At 41.6% G+C, this 23,901-nt stretch overlaps 1 protein-coding gene across 2 annotated transcripts in view; it reads right to left on the minus strand.

Moving 5' to 3' along the window:
- fto (FTO alpha-ketoglutarate dependent dioxygenase) overlaps positions 1-23,901 on the minus strand; it is a 146,330-nt gene that overhangs the window by 54,931 nt on the left and 67,498 nt on the right. Inside the window, exon 9 of one of the 2 annotated variants that reach the window (XM_032560452.1) lies at positions 6,982-7,026. The exons of the other annotated variant lie outside the window; for it this stretch is intronic. Within the exon in view, the coding sequence (XP_032416343.1) occupies positions 6,999-7,026 (28 nt within the window). The 3' untranslated portion in view covers positions 6,982-6,998. The remainder of the gene's footprint in view (positions 1-6,981; positions 7,027-23,901) is intronic. 2 annotated transcript variants of the gene reach the window in all.

Here is a 23,901-nt window from a genome sequence, read left to right on the forward strand (position 1 = left end):
TGCATGCTGTACTTGCTAAACAGACAACAAGAGAGCAGCATGGCGTGTAGACTGCACCTTTTGGCCACAGACATTATGCAGTTGCAATGTGTGTATGTTGGGGGTTGTAAGCTGTAAATATTACTGCGGCTCCTGATGAAAAGTAAGTTTTAACTACGATTGCTATATGAGTGAAGGTCCTATTGTGGGAAAATACAAGGAGCTACATTTTAGATGTGGGCTTGTTGGATTTAGGCATCTAAATCCAGATAGACAACTGTTTCAGGTTGTTTCTGAGCACTGAAGGTCAACTGGCTAAAACAGCTCACAGATACAAACAAATCCAGCAGTCTGAAAATAATTCCATTTGCAAAAAAAAAAGAAAGGAAAAAAGAAATGGGACATTGACTGTGTGGAAAGAGCCACATCCACTAACGTACAGTGTTACTTCAGTTTTTAAAATCTACTGTTAAAAAACTATGAACTGACTGGTAAGCTCTTTTAAAATAAATTAAATTCTTGTGTTCTGTGCCTAGTAGCATTAAAATAAATAAAAAGCAGAAACCTGAACAGTTCAAATTGATAGGTGTATGTCAACAGTGATTCTCTATTTTCTCAGAAAACATTTACTGGTCTGAGAAGAACTGCAGCGTAGAGGACCACCGTCTGTGTCTTTGTGAAGGGATGTTGATTGGAGAGGAGGAGAAGGCAGATCGCTGGTGTCACATTTTATAAATGAGGGAGGAAACATCTTCATCCCACTGTTGGACACCTCCCACCCCCCTGCTCTCTCTAACAATCCTCAAACATTGTATATGTGTTTGTGCACATGTTCATAGTTTGGGCAAGTCTCAGTCCGAGTCCCAGCAGTGAATCCTTAACAGGGCCTTCCCGCAGGGCTGCCAGGCTGTCCAGACCCCCCACCCTCCCACTTCTACCCCTGATGGGACAACAAACCAGCTGACACCCCAGTGGCTTTGCCAAAAAACCTATGCCTTCAACCCACAATCTGCTTCCCTGAACCTGGTGGAGGGACGGTGAGGAGAGGAAGAGAGTAAACACAATTAAGCATTAAAAAAAGTTAAAAGAAAAGAGGGTACCATATAATCAGATGTACTGTTGAAAAGGATAGAAATACAGGTGAATTTAAGAAAACATTCCTTAAGGAAATGAAATGAAAAATTCATTCTACTGAACTAAATGATCATGAGGATACCCAGCATTGGTTAGAGTTTGCAAGCTCCACATCAGCAAAAAACAGAGTGTAGTTGTGTTCTATGCTCAAATATGCAAAATAGTAACCAATAACGTTTAGATTCGTACCTAAGAAATTTGTTTTCATTTTATGAAATGTTTTTTTAAATGCATAGGTAAATTTAATTTACTTTCTGTGTCATGAAGTGCGGGTGGTGAGAGTGGTGAGGCAGATGCAGCGGACCCAGGTATGATGAATTATGATGTTTAATGTGAAAATAACTTAGTCCAAACAACGAGCAGGAGTACACACACTGAACACGAAGAGACTAAACATTGACGAGGACCCGACGAGGAACAAGGAACACAGGTGGAGTTAAATACACGGGAGGGTAATCACAGAACGAGACACACCTGGGAACAATCAAGGGGAGGACAGGACAACGAAGAGACTCAAGGACACCAAAAAACTCTAAATGAACACAGAAAACACAGATCCTGACAGTACCCCCCCCTCAAGGGCGGCTACCAGACGCCCAAAAAAAAAAACCACAACAAGGGTGGGCGGAGGGGCGCCGGATGGGGGGCCAGAGTCCAGAAAAACAAAAAAAAAACAACCCACCATTGTGGGCGGAAACACAGGAAGGGCCAAGAGTCCAAAAACAAACAAAAAACTACCCACAGGGTGGGCGGAGGCAAAGGAGGCGGGAACCACGGAGGTGGTCTGGCGGTCGTCCGCGGCGGCGGGAACCACGGAGGCGGTCCGGCGGCCGTCCGCGGCGCTGGAGGCGGGAACCACGGAGGCGGTCCGGCGGCCGTCCGCGGCGCTGGAGGCGGGAACCACGGAGGCGGTCCGGCGGCCGTCCGCGGCGCTGGAGGCGGGAACCACGGAGGCGGTCCGGCGGCCGTCCGCGGCGCTGGAGGCGGGAACCACGGAGGCGGTCCGGCGGCCGTCCGCGGCGCTGGAGGCGGGAACCACGGAGGCGGTCCGGCGGCCGTCCGCGGCGCTGGAGGCGGAAACCACGGAGGCGGGACCCCAGGAGGCGGTCCAGCGGCCGTCCGCGGCCCTGGAGGTGGCGATGATGAGCCCCGGGGGCCGCCCACAGACGGCGACGACGACCCCCCCGATGCAGGGTCTCTGGTGGAACGCTGGGAGTCTCGGTCGGAACGCAGAGGGTCAGGGTCTCGGGTGGAACGCAGAGGGTCAGGGTCTCAGGTGGAACGCAGAGGGTCAGAGTCGGAACGCAGAGGGTCAGGGTCTCGGGTGGAACGCAGGGGGTCTCGGTCTCGGGTGGAACGCTGGAGGTCAGGGTCTCAGGAGGAACGCTGGAGGTCAGGGTCTCAGGAGGAACGCTGGAGGTCAGGGTCTCAGGAGGAACGCAGGAGGTCAGGGTCTCAGGAGGAACGCAGAGGGTCTCGGGAGTCGGGGTCTCGGAGGGAACGTAGAGGGTCTCGGGAGTCGGGGTCTCGGAAGGAACGTAGAGGGTCTCGGGAGTCGGGGTCTCGGAAGGAACGTAGAGGGTCTGGGTCTCGGTAGGAACACAGGGAGTCTCTGGAGGAACACAGGGAGTCTGAGTCGGAGCGCTGGGGGTCTGGGTCTCGGAAGGAACACTGAGAGTCTCGGAAGGAACACTGGGAGTCTCGGAAGGAACGCCGGCTGGAACGCCGGCTGACTCGGCCTCGGGTGCGCCGGCTGGAACGCCGGCTGACTCGGCCTCGGGTGCGCCGGCTGGAACGCCGGCTGACTCGGCCTCGGGTGCGCCGGAGCGAAGCCTTGGAACCGGCCGCGGAGGCGAGCCGCAGCAAAGCCTTGGAACCGGCCGCGGAGGCGAGCCGCAGCGAAGCCTTGGAACCGGCCGCGGGGGCGAGCCGCAGCGAAGCCTTGGAACCGGCCGCGGGGGCGAGCCGCAGCGAAGCCTTGGAACCGGCCGCGGGGGCGAGCCGCAGCGAAGCCTTGGAACCGGCCGCGGGGGCGAGCCGCAGCGAAGCCTTGGAACCGGCCGCGGGGGCGAGCCGCAGCGAAGCCTTGGAACCGGCCGCGGGGGCGAGCCGCAGCGAAGCCTTGGAACCGGCCGCGGGGGCGAGCCGCAGCGAAGCCTTGGAACCGGCTGCGGGGGTGACAGCTCCGGAAGGCGACGAGGGGCCGGGTCCACCGGCGGCTCACGTCGCTGTCTCCGGGCTGACCGTGGAGGTGGCGGCTCCGGAAAGCGACGAGGGGCCGGGTCTGCCGGCGGCTCACGTCGCTGTCTCCGGGCTGACCGTGGAGGTGGCGGCTCCGGAAAGCGACGAGGGGCCGGGTCTGCCGGCGGCTCACGTCGCTGTCTCCGGGCAGACAGCGGAGGTGACGGATCCGGAAGGCGACGAGGGGCCGGGTTCACCGGCGGCTCACGTCGCTGTCTCCCCCGGCGTGAGTAACGGCGGGGGCCGAATCCGGAGGGCTTTGGGGTGGGGACTGGTAGGATCTGGCGTTGGCTAATCGCCAGGGTGTAGTCCGACACCAGTCCCATCTCTTCCAGCAGCAGCGGAGATGGCAGGATCTCAATGTCCCTGTAGAGATCCCGCTGAGCCAACTCCAACTGCTGCTGGAACCATACCTCCGGGTCGTGCTGGGCCATGAGCTGCTGTCTCACCATCGGTCTGGTCGGGTCCTTCTGTCATGAAGTGCGGGTGGTGAGAGTGGTGAGGCAGATGCAGCGGACCCAGGTATGATGAATTATGATGTTTAATGTGAAAATAACTTAGTCCAAACAACGAGCAGGAGTACACACACTGAACACGAAGAGACTAAACATTGACGAGGACCCGACGAGGAACAAGGAACACAGGTGGAGTTAAATACACGGGAGGGTAATCACAGAACGAGACACACCTGGGAACAATCAAGGGGAGGACAGGACAACGAAGAGACTCAAGGACACCAAAAAACTCTAAATGAACACAGAAAACACAGATCCTGACATTCTGAATTCCTTGTACAATGAACAATGTATTTGAACAGCATAATCTCAATCATAACCTTAACTAATCAGTACAACATGCACAAAGAAATTAAAAGGTACAGCTCACATTTTTTGGTATGTCCCATCACATACGTACAGTAAAACCAGCCCTCTCAGCACAAAGGTGCAGCTGCCAAAGCTGCGGTGTCACTGCTGTTCACTGGTGTCAAACAGTGTGTTAACAGGATGTGTAATGTGGTGTGCTGGTGCTGTGCCGCAGCCAGGACTGGGTGGCAGCAGCACGGTAGGCTACAGTAGGCTGCTTATCATGAAGCAGTTATGTAGCTGCTCTGCTGGGCCAGTCTAATTACAGGAGAACAGCGTGCACCAGTCTGGGCCTCCAAATGGCACCATATGTTTTCCCAGACTAACCGGCTGAATAAATGCCATTTAACCATCCAGGATGCGCAGTACTCTGTGTCCGGGAATCAGTCACTCACTCTCGTAAAACCATTCACCCACCCAAAAAAAAAAAAAGTCCTACTATACTAGTCCTATCATCCTGCTTATCCCAACATGTGTACCCACACAGCTTCCTCTGTAGTTTAACTTTTAACAAATTCCATTATCAGAGTGTAGGTGACGGAGTTGGACAGTAATTCGGCGACTATGCTTTAACCATGTCAGCTCAATAAAAGAGCCCTGTTAATAGGAAACAGCGCTTTGAAAAAGACAGCTTCATTCCAGGGTGTGCCACAACTGACGTAAACAGTAACATAATCAATCACAGCCCTGTTTGTGACAGACCAATGCAAAGTAGTGACTCAATGGAAGTGGAAGGTTTTCAATTTGTCTGACAAATAACAATCTGAAAGGTTTGACATGCATTTGTAGAAAACAATTCTTACTCTGATACCCCTACATAAAAAAGAAGACATTTCCTAATTATTGCATAGTGTAAGTTGAGGGGAGATGAACATATCAGGTGGGACACTTGGCTGATAGGACAACTATTAGTCACAAATATTAAATTAAACTCATGTGAAGTCATGTTTGGAGTTTGTCAAAAACCATATGAACATTTTTGCCTAGATGAAACTCCTTAGCTGAAACAAACTGACTGCAGTATTGTGCCGTGGGGATGCTTTTCTTCAGTAGTGACAGAAAAACATTGAAGTAAGTGGTTGTAACATGATAAAATGTAAATCATCGGACCAAAACACAGCCTAAATATATTTCATATTTCTTTTACTCTGGACCTTTTAATTCTGCTATAAGCCTAATACAGCGCTGATTTGCGTGATGTGGATTACTGAAACCCAGTCTGAGTAATATACAGAACCAGCGCTGGGCCAGCAGCTGTTGCTTGTAAGTTGTGACCATGTATAATTAAAGAGAGTTTTGATGAATGTTTACCTTTGCTTTTTTAATCCTGTTCCTCTAAACACACTTTCCTGTGTCAGATGATTTAATCCTGTTGCACTCAACTTCATTGGAAGACTGTTAATCAGGCATCATTATCAATGTGTTTACATAAAGCAAGAAAATATCTAAAATTTTTAGATGGATTTTTATTTTTCATGTAATTGTGGCTCAGATTTCTTGTTTTTCAATCTTCTAACATCCCTAACATGACATTAGAAATCACAGACAATGATACAATTATGAAACAACATTAAAAAAGGTCTGACTAAAGCGATTGGAACAAATTTTTGTTTTATTTTAAAATATTTCTCTGTTTGACTGAATGACAGAATGCAATCACAGCATCTGTGATAACAAGAGCATAATACTTTGTGGCAGGGAAAAGCTGAAAACATTTCTATCGCAACCTCTTTTTCTGGAAAAGCTCCCCTTATCACCACAAGATAGACCTATCACACATCATCAGTTTGTTAATGAGAACAGCCTAGACAGAGGCGCTTACAGATGCCTATCGAGGACAGAAAACAAAAAGAGAATGTAAGTAAATACGGACTGTAATTAGTATGACAAGGTTGAAAGAAGAGATAACACACGGCAACAGCCCAAAGGCCCGCGCTTTCACACTTGCTCGTGCACACGTAAGCCTCCATGTGCACGGGACACACACAGGCCCCTGATGGTACCATCACACACATGCTTGGAAGGAATCAAATGTTTTAATCAGCTTGCTACAGCACATAATGAGGATCCTCTAAGCCCTAGCTATCAGCTGCCATCGGCCACTTAGTTGCGCCTTCAAAGAGCTGATTTTTCACTTCTTCTACAACAAGCTTAACACAGTAGCTATCAAGAGGGAACACAGTCTGAGTATGTGGTATAAAAAAAAAACAGGAAAAAGGCAAAGAAGCTTCAGTAAGTGATGTACACTCTACAGTAAAAGAAATAAGTAAGTTAAGTTAAAGTGGACAGAATGGTGTAGTCTCTTGGGAAAATGTGTAAGTCATTTGTCATGACTGTGATTTACAGCATGGGAATGCTAAAGCGTATCTGTCTTGCTCTTTTTGGAGTTCAGATGAAAGGGTATCTCATGCCACGTCACACTTCATAAACCTGACAGTACAGGTAAAAACACTAACACACTGTATCAGATTTTTCCCTCGCCTTCATCACATACACACACACATCTTCTGATGCCGCGCATTATGCACCTGGGCTAGCCACACCTGCTGCATTACACAAGGCGTTCACATGAAACAGTCAAGCCGAGTACAGACACACCAGTTTCTGTAGAACTGCAAGCACAGTTGAATTCTTACTCAACTTACCAGCTATGCATGCGTGTGCGTGTGTGTGATTGTGCTGGCGTGTGTATGCAAGGGTATGCACAGAATGTGTGCAGGTGGGCCTCTTGTTGCAGTTTGTGGCCTCCTGCCCCAGCCCTAACCTCTGTGATGAAGACTCTCAGGTCTCCAGCTGGAGAAGTGATGACCTGAGAACAGAACAAAAGAAAAACATTCGTCCTTGTGTCCTTGTCTTCTTTCAGTTGCAGAACCGGGTCAACCTGCCTAGGAACATCATTAGGCTGTCAGTCTTAAATGACTCATTATACTTCAGCGTTGGTTCAACATTCTTGACAATGTGGTTAAATCTACAAGTAAGGTAAGTATTTAACATGTGTTTCTTCCACCGAAAACACGTTTCAAATGGAGCAATTTAAGTGGAATTCCCATAATATTCTGGTAACAACCTAAATAATCCACACATACAAGCAATTCACAATAAATGAACCTATAAATAAAGTTGTGTGTAACAAGTACTAACAATCATGGAAGGTCAAGTATTGAACATATAAGAAAAGAAAAAGTAGTAAAAAGATAATTTAGAAAGCAATTCTGCACCCTATTAGTGCAAATTAACATCAATTGCTTTTGTCCTAATTATTGGCTTATTAAACCTCTCCCTTTACCCTGGTCTGACATCAAAAGTACAGTAAGTCATGACAGGTAACACCAAAGAGCTGTCTCAACACCTTGGTATTGGTTGCAGACATTTTCGAGCCATAATCTGAAAGTGTAAAAAGTATCATGTCACCTTAAATCAGAAAGTCCTATTCTAACAAGTTATGCTGTGCTGTTAGGATGACTAATATGTTAGTCATTCTAAATATACATAGAATATCTCTATGTATATTTCAGTACATAGAGATATTCAAATATCTACCTATTTGAATATGTAGATATAAGTTTCTGATGAAAGCGAAAATTATTCCAGTAGATCAAAATTATCTCTATGTAAACTCAGCATGCTGAAATTTGGTCAAGGTTTTCTGGAGAGAATAATAATCTATGAAGCACTGAGTTGAAAACATGGCTTGATTACAATAAGTTATCGTTAAATTAAAGAAAAACTAAATTCATGGTATTCTCTGGTAATCAGATGTATAAAAATGTAAAGTTATGCATAAATGGAGTTAAAATCGAAAGAGTTTATGAGACAAATTTTTTAGGGATTATTATAGACAATAAACTTAGTTGGAAACTTTACATAAAATATATTAGAAATAAAGTTGCAAAAACTATTTGAATACTGTTTAAAATAAAAGATTTAATAAATGTTAAAGGCTTGAATATTATATATTCCTCTTTGGTTATGCCTCATATGTCTTACTGCTCAGAAATCTGGGGAAATGCAAGTAAAATAACCATTGACATATTAGTTAAGTTGCAAAAAATGCTATGAAACTTATTAATAAGGTGGGATACCGTGAACCAACTGAAAAACTCTTTATTCAAAGTAATACATAAAAATTTCAAGATATTGTTTATATAAAAATACTAGAAATAACGTATAAAGCATTGAAGAAAAGTCTTCCTTCTGGTATTCAGAAATTACTTTAGCTAAGAGAGAATAAATATAATTTGCAAGGTTTGTTTATATTTGAATGTGCAAAAGAAGAGCCAGATAAAGTCTAGATGTGTTTCAGTTATTGGCGTGAAACTGTGGAATGAATGATGATTTAAGTTATGTCCTTTCTTGGTGAGCTTTAACAGAGCTTTAAAATGTAAAATGATAAAATCTTACACTGTTATGTAGATTTACATGTGTATTATGAAGATATCTTGGTAGGTTGTTAGGTATAAAAATAGGGTAATCAAGAATAAACTTGGCTTCAGCCTATTCCTTTTTTGGTAAATTATGGGTTTGTTTATTGTTGCTGTTTTTTGTTTTCTTTGGTCATTTCCTGTGTTTAATGTGGACAATTTACCAAAATAAAGTGATTGGTTGATTGACTGATTGACTGATTGATTGACTGATTGATTGATAATATGGCTGGGTCATAAAAATACAACCATGTAACTCTTTAAACAGGGATACTGTGTGTTTTAAATGTCACTGCACCACCGTGTTTCATATCACATAATTTCAATCCAAATTAAAATTTATTGAAAATCCAATGTATAGAGGATAGTATGGAAGTATGACTCAAAATCCTTGCAAGTACCTAGTTTCTCTCAATCATCAAAATTTACTGTTTAGTATCTTCTACTAAATCTTGTAGACAATATACATTCCACTGTATTGCACATAACATATGAACTAAATTGCTTTGATTCTGTTGTATATCTCAATTACTTGGATAGTAACAGATATCGACTATAAATTTCATGTCAACTGCACCATTTAAAATTTTGTGAGAAAAACACAGAGATCTCCAAAACTTCCTAGCTTTTTAAATTAAAGTATGTATTTCTGCATAAGTCTTATGTGTTTAAGTAAAGATGCCTTCATGATTTATCCATAAACTCCAACATACTGGATAAAAACAGTATTTATTTGTATGTTTGAAGACTACTTACACTACTCCTCTATCTTCCAGTTGTTACTAATTACATCAGCTGACATAGAGATGAGTGATGAACATATTCCTCCCTCATTTTCCAAGTTCTGTTTCTCTGTTGTAGTAAAAAACTTGAATTTCATGACACAGCTTTGCTCTTTATTGGTGTTTACAATGTTAAAACATTACCCTCGAGCAAAATATGTTTTCACAGAGCACGTCTGTACACGTCAAACCAAAAGCAAACTAACTTGAGCCTCTGTTATAACATCCGTCTGCTGCAAAATAAATGATGCTGTTAACTGTGGTCTCGCAGGTGAAATGTGCCGTTGCTACAATTATTCTAATGCCAGCATGCCGGTGCTACCAAATGCTGCTGTCAACCCAGGGGTTTAATTAGTTTGGCACATGTGCCACTTATAATCACCTGCCATTACCAGTTCTGGCTACATCTGCTTATACGTCTGTCAGCAGTGGGCAAGCTGTGCATGTGTGCATAGGTTTATAGGTCAGTGGGTGTATATTCTGGCAACAAAACATCATCTGCAGTTTGGCCACAAAGGGTTCACTGGCATCACTTTTATCAATGGAGTTAACAAGAAACAAATTAAACACTGCTACCTTTATTTGTACATCAATATTAACAGCTTCATACGTCGACCACAGCGACGACAATTTTATCAGTGATGCCGACTTGTCAGCAGCCCATCTGTACAGGTGCATTGTGAATACAGAGGGGAGCAGGCCTTCATGATGTCAAACTGCACTGTGAATAGAGCTGCACCTCAGGCTGAATACATCTCATTGTGATTTCATGAGAGCTAGAAAAAGGAAGAAGAAGCAAAGAAAATTCAGGGCCGCAAGTTGAATCTCAACCCAAAACAGGAAAATTGGAAGTTAAAAGTGTACCCTTCACTCCCCCTGGCATATACTTGGCTACCTCTAGGGCTGGGAGAGGAGGAGAAGAAGAGTCCCAGTACCCACATTCAACACCCACAACTCCAAGTCCGTGTGGGGGTGTGCGGGTGTGTGTGCGTGTGTGTGTATATGCATCTAATCCTACAGATTTAGATAGTTTGGATATTACAATTTTTCCTTCAATACAATAACCTTCAATAACCATCCCTATTATTCCCAGAAAGTTCTCATTTAGCACTAAACCAAGGCTTCAATATTGTGCTGGTTGAAAAAAAACCAACATCTATCGGGGACTTGTGTGGCTACACTAATTACAAATATCTGTAGTAATCCGGCGCCGATAAGAGAGTCATTACTCCACCAGACATTTATCACTATGGGATTGATGACCCATTTCAGAAGCAGCCTTTGTACGGGGAAGTGAAATCGCTGATATCCCTTTTATCCTACATCACTGTTGAAGCAATCCATTCGTCAGGAGGCAAGCTAGTTAGAAGTGTAATTAACAACCATGGACTTTGCCCCTAATAGAATTTTTGCAGGAAACTACAGATCGACTTAGAAGGTGATGAGGAGGGATTTTTACTGTGTTTGTCTTTCCCCACTAATTGCTGTACCGTGAGGCTGTCTGTCGAGGAGAAGTCTCCCAGTCTGCGTCAAGAAAATGCTACAGCAGCACTTCAGCTTCTTCCAAATGCAGAACTTATGTAAGTGTATAAATATGTAAGCACATGTATTTAAAGGTGCCTCAATGAATCTGTCACAAATTGGTAGGTCAAATATGCACTCCACTGCTTAAGTCAAGGCTTTCCTCTGACTTTTTTTTTGTTCTTCTTCTCAAGCAAACTTATATACGCACCCACCGATATATGCAAAGAATAGAGAAGCAGATGATCACAGTAGGTAAGGAGTAAAGGTCCAGCCACCTGCCGGCCGCATCCCGTCTCTGTAGCTGTAATGAACAGAGACAGCTTGGGGACGGCCCTGCGAGCTTGTCCCCCCGCCCAGTCTTCCTGCTTCGGGGCAGCGCCAGGGGTCCAGGGGTGACAACGATGCCAGAGATGTTCCACACACTGACAGGCAGGTCTTACCTGGCCAACCTGCTGTACACATTGCCCTGGCGACACGCACGAGAACAGGGACGAATGCAGGGATGCACAAAGATGCATCTGCTTGATGTACATTTGTCCACGCTGCTGCTGCACGCATGTGTTCATGTACCTAGGCGTGTGCACACCCACGTGCACGGTGACCCGGTGTAATCCCTCCAGCGACAGGAGCAGCTGTAGCCGCTACGGCAGACAGATGAAATTTTCATAACTATCTCCTCCAACTTCCATCCTCACCTTCAGGATAATTTATGACCTGCCTGCCAGCCTTGAAGAGACAATATGCTTGCAATGAAATGAAGTGTTCCTGCAGTGTAGGTAATAATTAACAGAGAAGGGGAGAAAGATGTTTATATTGGGTAAGAGTGGGAAGGTGCGTGTGTCCTCCTTATTTTAGTGGGCGCATGTATTGTGCAACCACTTATATTGTAAATAATTGTGTATTTAAATGCTAGATGTAGTTAGCTAAAAAATTTTTTTAGCTAAAATAAAACATTATTCGCCCCTGATTTGGATGTTTGCAAATTAGCTCAAGTTCATCAACGTAAAAGTTTTCTTAGCATATTTTGATAAGGATTTTTCATTCTTGGTAGTTTATAGATTCTGTATGAATTCAGAGAAAATAAAATGTGGAGGCTTAGTTAAGTGAAATTTAGCTGTTGTCGAAGTGAAATTGTATGTAGTTGTCATCAGGATTTGGCTTCGTCTGGTGAAGTATATTAATAAATATTTAAATGTGCCAGAGTTAGCCAAAAATGCTGCTTTTTAAACTTGTTATTCCTGGAAAGCTTTTGCTGCATCACCCTAGACACAAATAACAGCAAAAACAAGAACACATATGGAAAAAAAACAAAAAAAAAAACATGTATACTGTATATGCATCTACGTACATCAACCATCATAAGCAACTTAAAACACTAATTTGTAAAATACATAGCCTTTAAAACAAGATTAACCTAAATTAAAAAGTTGCACTAACAGTAAATGACAATGTTGACAAAGCCTGTTGGTGCCAATTTTCTAATCACCTGAATGAAGTTCCAGGAAAAAGAAAAAGATATCTGAACCTAACTGACTCTATGTCAAAAGGTAATTTCCCCTACTGTCAATCCACAGATGAACTGTGTTTAACCATTTTTTTAGGTTGAATTTCATTAGCCACACCAAGGCTAGTATTTAGATTCAAGAAGTCGCAGGGTAGGTCTTGTCTGACAACATACAGTTGACTAAAAGATCTAAAAAGGCAAAACATTACACACTAATTTAAAGAAAATCAAGAACAGAAAAGAAGTCACAGAAATGCACCGGTCTGAAAAGGATTACAGAATTATATCTAAGACTTTGTGACATCCTGTGGAGAACAATGAGAGCCATTACATTCAAATAAAGAAAACATGTGGCACTGGTGAACAGAGCATCAATGACCTTTGAGTGGCCTGCTCTGCAGAATGTTTGACGTCATCTAAAAAAATGCTGCCAAAAAAATAAAAAATGAAAAGGCCTCTCTCACATCAGCCAAACACATCTTGAACCAAAATTTAAAACAAACAATACATGGACTAAAGAGAAAACAGTGAAAAGTTTTGCAGGTTGTGGTATCTTCTAAATCTGGTGTAAAATTACCACAGAATCAAAAAAAAAAAAAGAACAGCCAGTCAAATTTTATGGTAGCGGTATGAACGTCTGGGTCAGTTGTGCTGCTTCAGCATAAGTGATTTGTGAAAATTAATGGAACCATAAATTCTGCTCTATTCCAAAGAAATCCTAAAGGAGAATATTCAGGTATTAGTTTGTCACTTTAAGCTCAACAACAGTTTAAAATCTAGGTAATGCAAGTGAACAATGACCCAAAGCACACCGGCAAGTCCACCACACAATGGTGCAAAAAGGAAAATGATGGTTTATGTACTGATAAGTAATTAAAATTTCTGTTTTTGCTTATAAGAAGTAGTAACATGGCTTCTGATGAAATGGTTAAACAGTTTATACACTTTATACAGTGTATACATCACAGAAGCTTCTATTTACATCAGATTATTTTTGTCACTTGAAATATAAATGTAGATTTTTTAAAATCTAAAAATAACTTTGAAATACAAGAGTAATATCTTGAATTCTCTCACCTGATATGAAAAGTGGACTCCAGATTAGACCAGTTTAACTTTTCAGACCAAGATTATGATTATAGACACATTATGTTTCAAGCAACACTGTCTAACCAAGCTACAACATTAATCAAACATTAACAGCAGGTTTCATTACTTCATTCACATTATTGGGGAAAAAGTAAATTCTTAGTTTTCCCAAAAATAATGGTAAAATCTTCGCAAAAACCCTGCACTGTGCATCAACTTGTCTCATGAGCTGGATATATCGTTACACCCTGGTAAAATGTAATTCTAAAAACCAGGGTTTTGGGGAGAACAACCTAAATTATCCTATAATGGCATGTTTTTGCTGTTTGTTTCACATCCCTCCCACACAACCTCACCCAATCATGCATTATCAGCTCTCTGGGATGTTGGGGTTCACCACAAGGAATGTCCTGGTTTGCCCAAGTACTCATGAAACAGGCCTATGCCATTTCTCTACCCCTTGTCACTCCACATACCCTTCTTCTCCAAAAAGAAATTCTGCTTTTATATTAAAAAGTCAGCCTTTAATATGCAACAATGTCTCTAACAAGCGTGTTTAAATATCTGTGGGACTTTTAATGACATATTAAATCCTCCTTTCTCCAATTTCTGTGCCACATTCCACTGACAATGTCTTCTTGTGAAATGTGTAATTATGAAACGAGTGTTTCAATTAAAACCTGTAAATAATTGTGTGCACTTGTGTCTCAAGGCAAGTAGAGCTATAAAACAAAGAGGGAGTGTTCGTTTTGCCAACGTTCCAATCCCACAGTTAAACCACAAAGATAGAGAGAGAGGGAGAGAAAGCATGCCTCTCACTAGCTGATTACTGGCATGTTTGGAAACCAGGCATGATAGAGGTGAGGGAATATTTATGTAGAGAACTTGTCTGCACAGTAAGTAGAAGGTAAAGAAATAAAACCATCAGTCATCTCATCCGCAACACATTCCTACATAGGACACTCTCTGATGCACTCCTCAGCCTGGGAGCAAACTATTGATGGGGGACGATTTGCTACAGCAACAGCAGCCATGAGGTTCTGCCGAGGTCAGGTTGTGTCATGCTCAACAGTCTGATTGCTTAACAAGGGTGGGTGCATGAGAAAAGAAATCATAATTTACAATCAAACACACACCTCACAAACACCCAGGCCACGGGCGATCAAGGCTGCACGAAAAGTACGCAGTCTCAGGGACCACACAGACATGTTTAAGATAAAGACAGACAAATTAGATGACAGCATCTCAAGCTAACCACTGTGCCTGCGCTAATTACAGGCTGCCTGGCAATGAAAGAGGCAGATGAAATGTCCTTATTTGTTTTTTTTTTTTCCTTTCAGTGCCCCAAACCAAGTAAACACAGATATGCAGTTGACGGCAAAAGTACGTGGCACAACATAAAAAAACACACAAAACAGAGACAGAGAAAATACAGTTGTGCTGCGAGAGTTCCAACCACCACACACAGGTGTTTGGCCGCCGCTGGGGAGAACAAACACTTGAGGTAAAGGGAAACAAGGGCGCAGCCAGCAAAAGTTTTGGCTTGTGACTTTTGCCAAAGAAAACAGACTCTGCAAACCCCATCCGAGCTGCTATTGATACAATAATAAAGGTGTTCATGCGAGGCTACTGTCTGTGGGTTCTGATTAAGCAAACAAATGCTGAACAACTAATAAGATTTACCTATTAAACAGGTTACGTTAGCAACACACACACACACACTCTTAAAGACAATGCTGTCTTTGTTGTTGAGCCATAAGCTACAAATAGCATCAGGACTTGGGATATCACTCTCTAAAGTTAATTTACCCTGCATCCAGTTTCAGTCGGCCATTTAAGTCACTTTTAGCCATTTCAGTTTAAGTTGAATTGAGGTTATGTCTGGTCTGGCAAAATGTTTTGGTGTTACCATTCTGAATTAATCTGAAGTCCTGCTCATAAGTACTTAATTAAATATTGAACTACATGCAGTGCAAACTTCCTTCTGTTTTATAGAAAATGCCTCATAGGTAAATTCAAATAAAGCAAGCTCTCCTTTCAAATGATGGGAAGCAAGCTACCCTTTGCATTTTTGAACTGAATTTAGCATCACAAGTAAAAAAATTAAATTTGTCAAAAGGTGGATTTTAAAGATGTGTTTGTTGTTTACTGTGCCGATGACAAATTATAGTTTGCTATTGTTGCAAAGGGAACACATGGCCTCCAAGCTCTTGATTTTACAAAATGAGTTGCTTTTACTGCCATGACCGTAATTCCATGTATTTAAGAATTGGCTCTATTAGAAAAGGCTTGGATCTGTCTATCTTTATTGTCAACATGACGTCGGCAATCTTAGAAGCTCCCATCTTGGATGGAGGGCCTTCAACTGTGTAGCAACTTTCTGTCCCACCCACACAGGAATCAGGACAAAGTTTGTCAGGGGCAGCAGGACAAAAGGACTGTCGCCACTCCAGGAATGAAGTGCCAGCCGATGAAGGTTTCTCTCCTTTTTGTGCATGCATCACCACAGGGGTGCAACCGTTAGTTGACAACTCTGGTGGGGTCATCCCCGACTGGGCACAGCTTTAACCTCTCCAGCCCCTTCTGGCCCCTGGTGACCTTTGGTTTTGATGACAGACTGGACTTTTTGTGTACCAGCAACAAGCCCAGGTGAGGACAAGAAAGGATGACAATAGAAGAGAAGATAAAGCCGACAGAGGCTTGGAGACGGGCCCAAGTGTCACGGGTCAAGCTGGACAGTTGAGTGATGAGTGCAGCTGTGGACACGTGGGCTGCCTTGTCTATCCTTTGGCTTTGCTGACCATGTCAGCTGATATTTCCTTTGTGCTTGGATAAATACCTCACTAACCCTCCAAGATTTAGAGAAAAGAAATAAACACAGGCAACAGATGTAGTACATCACAAATTGGGTTTGCTTCTGACATTTTGACCCTATAGCTTCTTCTGTGTAGATTTAATCTTTTGTTTCCAATTTATAAGACAGACAAAATTACAAAAGTGTATTTGATTTCTTTAAAGGTAATTGATTTCACAAATGTTAACAAAAATCATAGTTACACTGTAAGTGCTGCATAGCCTCTTCCTAACCTGCAAGACAAATGATATACATATAAAAATTCAGTCGGAGTGCTGAGTTTTTAATACGCTAAAGAAGGGTAATTTATCACTAAAGCAACTAAAGCTATTATTGTATGTCTGTCAAGCAGCCAGCTGATTTACCTGCCCAAGTCAGTATTAAGCCAATATCATGTTGTTTTACTTGGGTGTAGGGCTGTACAATATTAGCAAAACATGCAATTATAGAATAATTGTTGTAATTACCTAACATTTAACTTACTCTTCTTTTTGTTTTATATTATCCCAATGGTCACGACATCTGGGCCTTAGCATCTTTGTGACTAAAATTTAGGTTAGATATGGACTTCAAAGGCAGTGAGAGTCTATCAGTAGGTACCACTGACTTCTTTGTGATCTAAAACCTTGCACAGTGGTAACATACTGTGGAGGGGGAATACGGATTCCAGAATTATATCAGAATTTTTCTGTTGTTCTTGTCATATATTTAATGTTTCTATTTGTTTTCATGTAAAGCACTTTAACTTTGCCTGTGCATAAATAGTGCTATACTAATCAACTTGACTTATCCAAATCACAAGCAAATAGATTGATTTAGACTATTATTACAAACTAACACAAAGATTATGCCTTGTAATGACCCAAGGATAAATTTAGTATCACTGAAGAGGTCAAAAATAGGAAGTGAAGGAAGTGAAAAATGTGTAGAAAGGCAATGATAGAAAGTCAGGTTAAACAATTTAGCAATCTCACACATGAAATCAAGCCTTGAAATATAAGGTGAACACTGATAATGTTTAACTAAAAATGATTTTGTAAAAAATAAATAAATAAAGAGCTACCACAACATTTCTAATGACTCCCAATCTAATAAAAAGATTTAAGCTCATCATGTGTCCTAAGAAACTAAAGTCAAAAAATAAGAATGATGTTTTTTTTTTTAAGTTTTGCTCACCTACTTCAATATTAACAATGAGTAAATACCAGAAGTAGTAATAATAACACTTTCACAAATAGGAATGTTCTAACTTGGGTTTAAGTAATGGTAAATTACCCTAATTTGCTGCAGTTTTCACACTAACATGTTTTTTAGCCCCCATGTGTACACAACCCCACGCTGTCCAATCGAAGAAGCAAAGGGAACTATAGCACAAATGAAAAGGTCCTTTTTTCTTAAATGTTGTAATGCATTAGCAACCCACTTCTCCTAAAGTAAACTGATCCACACATCCTTAGCTGTTCAACTGCTTCCGATGCCAAAGGTCAATCACTGGACTCACTCCTACCATCCAGAACCAAGAGATGGGAGGTTGGGGTTTGCCAAGTCAAGCACAAACCCTGTTTTAGGTCATAAACACCTCGGCCTGTCTCCCTTTCTTTTTCTTTCTCTCCCACCGAGGTGAGTAGGGTTTGCACTCTGTTAATCTTTCACTTCGGGCCAGCTCGCTTTTACATTGGGCCACGGGAGAACAGAGGAGGAGAATGAAAGAAGGGTAGTAAACGACAAGAGTGGATAAAAGAGCAGGAAGAAAAAGCCATAGAGAGGGCCAGATGGGCACCTTCACAGTCCATTTATCAAACCCAATGTGGCCCTCCTCTCCCCTCCCTGCTGCTCTCATGTCCTAAACCCCCATGTAATTCTGTAATGATTTTCATTATCATATAATGACCTTACAAAGCCTACAGCAGTTTGCGTGGTCAGTACAAAACCTGCAGCTGTTCACTTCAGTGTTTGCTTGGCCACTGTGACAAACCTTTTTCCAGTGCTGTTTTTTCTGCTGGTTCGAGCACCAAGTTCGAGGTTCTGTAGGGTCAGCAACAATTATTTTATCCAGAAGTGTTCAAAAGTACTAAATATATGAGCATAATGAGTGAAAACACAACCTCAGAAGAAGTAGTAACTACTCTTCAAAAGCTAAAAAAAATACAACTAAGAATAAAACTGAACAGTGACCACATAAATATGAAACAAGATCTATGAATTTTTCAAACCTGAAACGTCCCTGATGCCAAACGGATGTGCCACTTCCTATCCTAATAGGACCCCTTCCCTGGAGGTGGTATCTTGCTTCCTGTGTGGTACGCTAAACTGCTCGGCTGCAGCACAGTCACCCACCCACATAATAATCCATCTATTTCCAAGGCACTCAAGGGGCATTTACCGAAGGGACAGGGAGGCCAGCATCTATCAAAGAATTTGCCGTATGCATTGGGAAAACCCAGTTACCAGAAAAGCTCATAAGAATAAAAAAGCTTTCATAACTTTGTTGGCTCAGAGTGAATGAATGGACTGCTTCTGCTCGCACGGCACGCACGGGTATCACTCACTCTGAGGGCCTATAAGTCACTTGTGAAGAACTACTGGTCAACACAGCCAATTCCTCTTTTTTTCTTGCTTCCTGTAAAAAAAGATGCAGTAGAAAGAAAAAGATAACAACAAAACCCCTTGCAACAAGCAAGCCTGGAAACAACAAAATGCCACAAGAAAAGCAAAATCATCTGTTTAATATAATCTTACAATTAGAATAACATTAGAAATCCTAATTGAAAGAAGATTGCAAGACGCTTTGAAAAGATTTGACTGAATAAGGTTGACAAATCTCAATTTGTATTTCATGCCTTGCTAAAGTATTTACATCTCAAGAACACACAACTACAAACTTTAGTATATTTGAATGATATCTTATCTGACTGACAAATACCAATCTGAATAGGTGGCTTCTGAAGACAGTTGTAGAATGAATACACATTGCGCATGATATTTTGACAATTTAGTTTAACAATGTATACATTTCTTTCTATTTGATAATAAAGCTTTTGTGCTGCTCTTTTGGCCCCCCAAAAAGTAAAGCATACCTTTACCATTGACAGTGCGTCTCACTTAACATTCCACATAGCCGTGTGTTTAGGTTTGCACAAATGCTTTCTGTTGACAACCACTTGACAGGACGACCCTTGGTTTTTTTATATAAGAGGATAGTGGAGACAGAGAACAAACACTGAGTGCGTTTAAAGGGAAGAGAAGGGTATCAGGAGCAGCCGGAGTTCAAACACATTGCGCGTGAGTCTTGCCCCCCACCAAAACTAATCTCATCAGTCTTCCACCACTGATAGAGTAAACGTCTGTCTGTCCAGCCGACAAGGACTGAGCATTTCCTGTCCCGGTCTGTGATGCTCGTTGTCAGGATCTTAAGGATTGCAGAGCAAAGTCTAGGGTTAGACATAGTTAGTAGGTGGTAACTCCGCATTGTGGGTGGCAGGGGTCATGGTGCTGATGGTAGGATGGTTTCTAGCTTTCAGCACATGCAGCTGGAATGCACTATCAGTGGAGGACCCACATCAGAGCTGTGAGGTTCTGGGAGTCGACGCAGCAGAGTAAGGTGTGTGGAAACAGGCTGTTTACAACGCTCATCTGGATGGGACGGAGCAAAGGGTCATGTAAAGGGGACAGATTAACGCAAAAATGGGCACCATGGAAAGATAAGAGAATCTAATTAGAGGGATGTGAACAAATACTGTGCCTTCAAAAGGTATTCTTACATCTTGAACAAATATTCAGATTTTCTCACATTAAAACCCAAAGCTTTGATGTATTTTGTTGAAAAGGACGAACATAAACTACCTTGTAACAGTGAAGACAGAAGGAAAGAAAGAGGGCCAAAAGGTCAATGGTTCACAACAGCTATTGGTTGTGAACCTGACATGTCTTCCCTTTACAGAAGTGTTAAGAGGAAAGCCTCTTTTGAAAGAAAGTGGCAAAAAGTTTGTCACAACTCATGTAAGGGACACAACAAACACATAGAAGCATTTGTTAGTGAGACACTGATATTAGATCTGTTCAAAAGGACAATAAGCAGTAAAACATTTGCTAGCATTGAGGTAGAGGGTGACTGAGAAAATGAACAGCTAAAATAATACTGTGGGGCATGCATGGGGGCCTTTCCTTATCTGAATGAATGGCCAGGGTTCTAATCCCTGTGCTCTCTGGTTTTATCAGGAGGGAAGGAAGTGAACGGGCTTATCCGAGACACACGTGTCGGGGTGATAGCTGCCAGGCCCGAGCAGGACAAAACACACACTAGCCACGGCAAAGCAACTCCAAGGAATTCACTGCAGCTCTTTGGAGGGAGTCGTCGATGAATCAATTTGGAACTGATGTGACTTTTTCTGGTGATGTTGTCATGAGCTGATTGCAGTTGGAGTTTGTGGGAAAAAACTGGTGTTACTCACTACAGGATGAATTTGGTTACGTATTTTCTTTTCTTAAGGGCTAAAGGGTGTTAATTAAATATCTGATTATGTTGGATATTGGTTACTGAATGCCTAAAGAAATATTTGCATTCTGGGTTTTGACTCTTGATGCCAAAGAAATCTAATTAGTTATGGAAATTACTTAACTTGAGGCAAACCACAGCAAAATTTAAGTAAACACTAAAGTAGTGTTCCACTTTCCCAGTGGAAAATACTACTTTGATTGTTATTTGTTGGTTATGATTGATGCTTAACACTTTGAGTATTGAGTACCTTTAGTTGATTATTTTGCAATCTATTTCATTATAGTTTCCCAGCTCTCTCTGTTTTCCATTGGTATTTATTTTACCATTTGTAGCTTCTCTCCCTTACTTCACTTCAAGGCCCATTATGCCCCACAACTGCAGCTCATTCAAGTAATCACACTCACCTGTTCCTCACTCCATTATTCTTATGCTGTGTTCCGGTTACTAAGTAAGTTGGAACTTGGAGCTGGGTTTGACGTCAGACCCAAGATAAAAGCGTTCCAGTTAAGAAGTTGGTATTTCAACATGACAACGCCCATAGCCATTGTTTGCAGTAGCTCTTACAAAGATGGTTTTAAGCTTTCCTTTCCGTAAGCAAACACTACTTTTAATTTGTTCAGTTTAGAGTTGCAGGTGCCACATGTAACATTGATTGTAGACACACTCTTACATGTTCGTCTTTTAAAATAAACATGTTTTCGCCTCATCTTGCCATGATGAAACCCAAAGTTGGGCTTCCATGTTGTGACTGGGGGTAGTCAGAGGTGCTCCCACTTTCCCAGTGGAAAATACAACTTGCTTAGGTGATTCAGTTAATTTTTCCTACTGGAAAGTTGGAATTTCCCAGTTCCACATTGAATTCATTCCATATTCAGATTCCCTGTTCTCAACCACTTCTGTAATTCCTGTTATTCCAGTTATGTTCCTATTCATTCAACTTCTCTTTCACACTATTGGCCATTTTTTGGGGAGTGTGGGGGGAGGAATGGCAGGGGGTCTGCCTTTCTTCTTTGTGTAAGACTTGAGATCTAATATCATTAATCTACACTGTTGTCATGACTCCGCCTGACTACATTTGGGTCCTGCAAACCTACACATTCTGACATTATGTGCACTTCACATCATGACGCTGCTGCAGAAGGAGAAAATTACAGCAAAGGATAACTTCAAAAAACAATGAAAGAAACCTTTCCTATCAACGACAACCCGCCACTCTGTTTCCAATTTTACTGCAAGCAAGACACTGCGTGGATCATTTTTCGAGTTATCAAATGGTTTGAGTCTTGTCTGTTAGTTTTTTTTATTTCGTCAAAAAACTAAATACTACAACAAAATTACTTAAAAATGGTAACGGCATGTTCTAAATCCCTGTGTAATTGAGGGTTTTTTTTCAAATAACCTGACAAGTTGACTCAGTCAATACAACAGGTCAACTGAGGAACTTCTTCCTTTCTTACTTCAAAGGAAGGTGAACTTATTTCAGATCAAGTAACATGATGACATCAACTAAATAGTGCTTCCTAAGACAGGCTCCATTTTAGGGCTGTTGTAAACTAATATTTTAGTAATCGAGTAATCTATCGATTATTCTTACGATTAATCGAGTAATCGAATAAAATAAAAGTTAAAGTAAAACATTGGTAAATCTAACATAACAGCAGTATTACTATCGCATATCAACATCAGTCCAATTTTTCACATTTGAGCTTCGCTAACAATAACTTTTCTGTAGTTTAGAAAATTAACTCGTAACAATAATAGCTAATTTTCCAAGTTAACCTGAAGAAAAGTTATACAAAAATTTGAAATTATATTCAATTTAATGATAAAGAAGCAGACTCACAAATACGCTTATAAAAAATGTCTATACTCCAGCTTTTCGTGTCTGCATTCATCTTCAGTCAATTTAATAGATGAACTCTCACCTTGCCCAGACATTTATAGCTTTATGTCAGTGACGGGATTTGACACCTTTGTTCATCACATACAAAAAAACATCTACCAGCTACGTGCCGCCACAATGAGCTCCGCCACCCATTTGTTGAGACCGGGATGATATGAAATTAATTTTCCGGTTCGTCCGTAAAGCTACACTTACGTTAATTATCTAATGCGCAGCCGCCCGCAGTATACAGTCTATTCCCTCACCTGTATAAATACACCTGCAGCGCTCTGCCCGCTGTTCGCTCTGAACTGGTCACCAGACAGCAGGTCCGGGAGGAGAAAAGACTACCGTACTACAGGCATCGCGGCAGTTATTTTAAGAATGCTTATTGGTCCCCCGAAAAACGACAAAGACCCAGACATTATCATCAATCAATAAAATCCTCCCAGGTTGAACTTGAATACTTGATACTGCTAATAATTAGCTCCATGCAACGAAAGTAATAACCAGGCCGGAACAGGGTGCGCTAAATAATAAAATATAATTTAACAAAGCTTTGAGGCAGATAAATTTTCCTCGAGGAATTTTAATAATCGAGGTACTCGAATCACTCGAGGAATCGTTTCAGCCCTACTCCATTTTGTCAGCAATATTGTCACATGTTGATATAACCTCAAAATATAGTATACAATAAAAAAAAGTTTTCAAATAACTGAAAATTATGCTTTTTAGACTCCTTTGTAATCAACTAAGTTCCTCTTTTTACTCATTGATTGACAAAATATTCACTCTAAAAAGTTAATGAGCTAAATTATTTCATGGGTTTTATATTATGAAGACAAATTCTTGCAATTTTTCTGTATTAGTGCATAAAACTTAATATAGAAAACAAACAACCACAAACATACAATGTGTATTTAGCTTAATTTGAACCTAAAGAACACGTTTCGACTTTGGAGAAAAAAATAACAATTTATCCAAACTTTTTCAGTTTCCTGGATTACTTTTATTGGCTCTAGTGGCTCTAGTGAATTGACAGAAAAGTGGGTAATGAGAGGGGGAAGACATGCAGCAAAGGTCGCCAGGCCGGAAATCGAACCGGCGACGGCCAAGTCAAGAACTAAGGT

This window comes from Xiphophorus hellerii, chromosome 4 (assembly GCF_003331165.1).
Source record: "Xiphophorus hellerii strain 12219 chromosome 4, Xiphophorus_hellerii-4.1, whole genome shotgun sequence".
Lineage (NCBI taxonomy): Eukaryota > Metazoa > Chordata > Actinopteri > Cyprinodontiformes > Poeciliidae > Xiphophorus > Xiphophorus hellerii.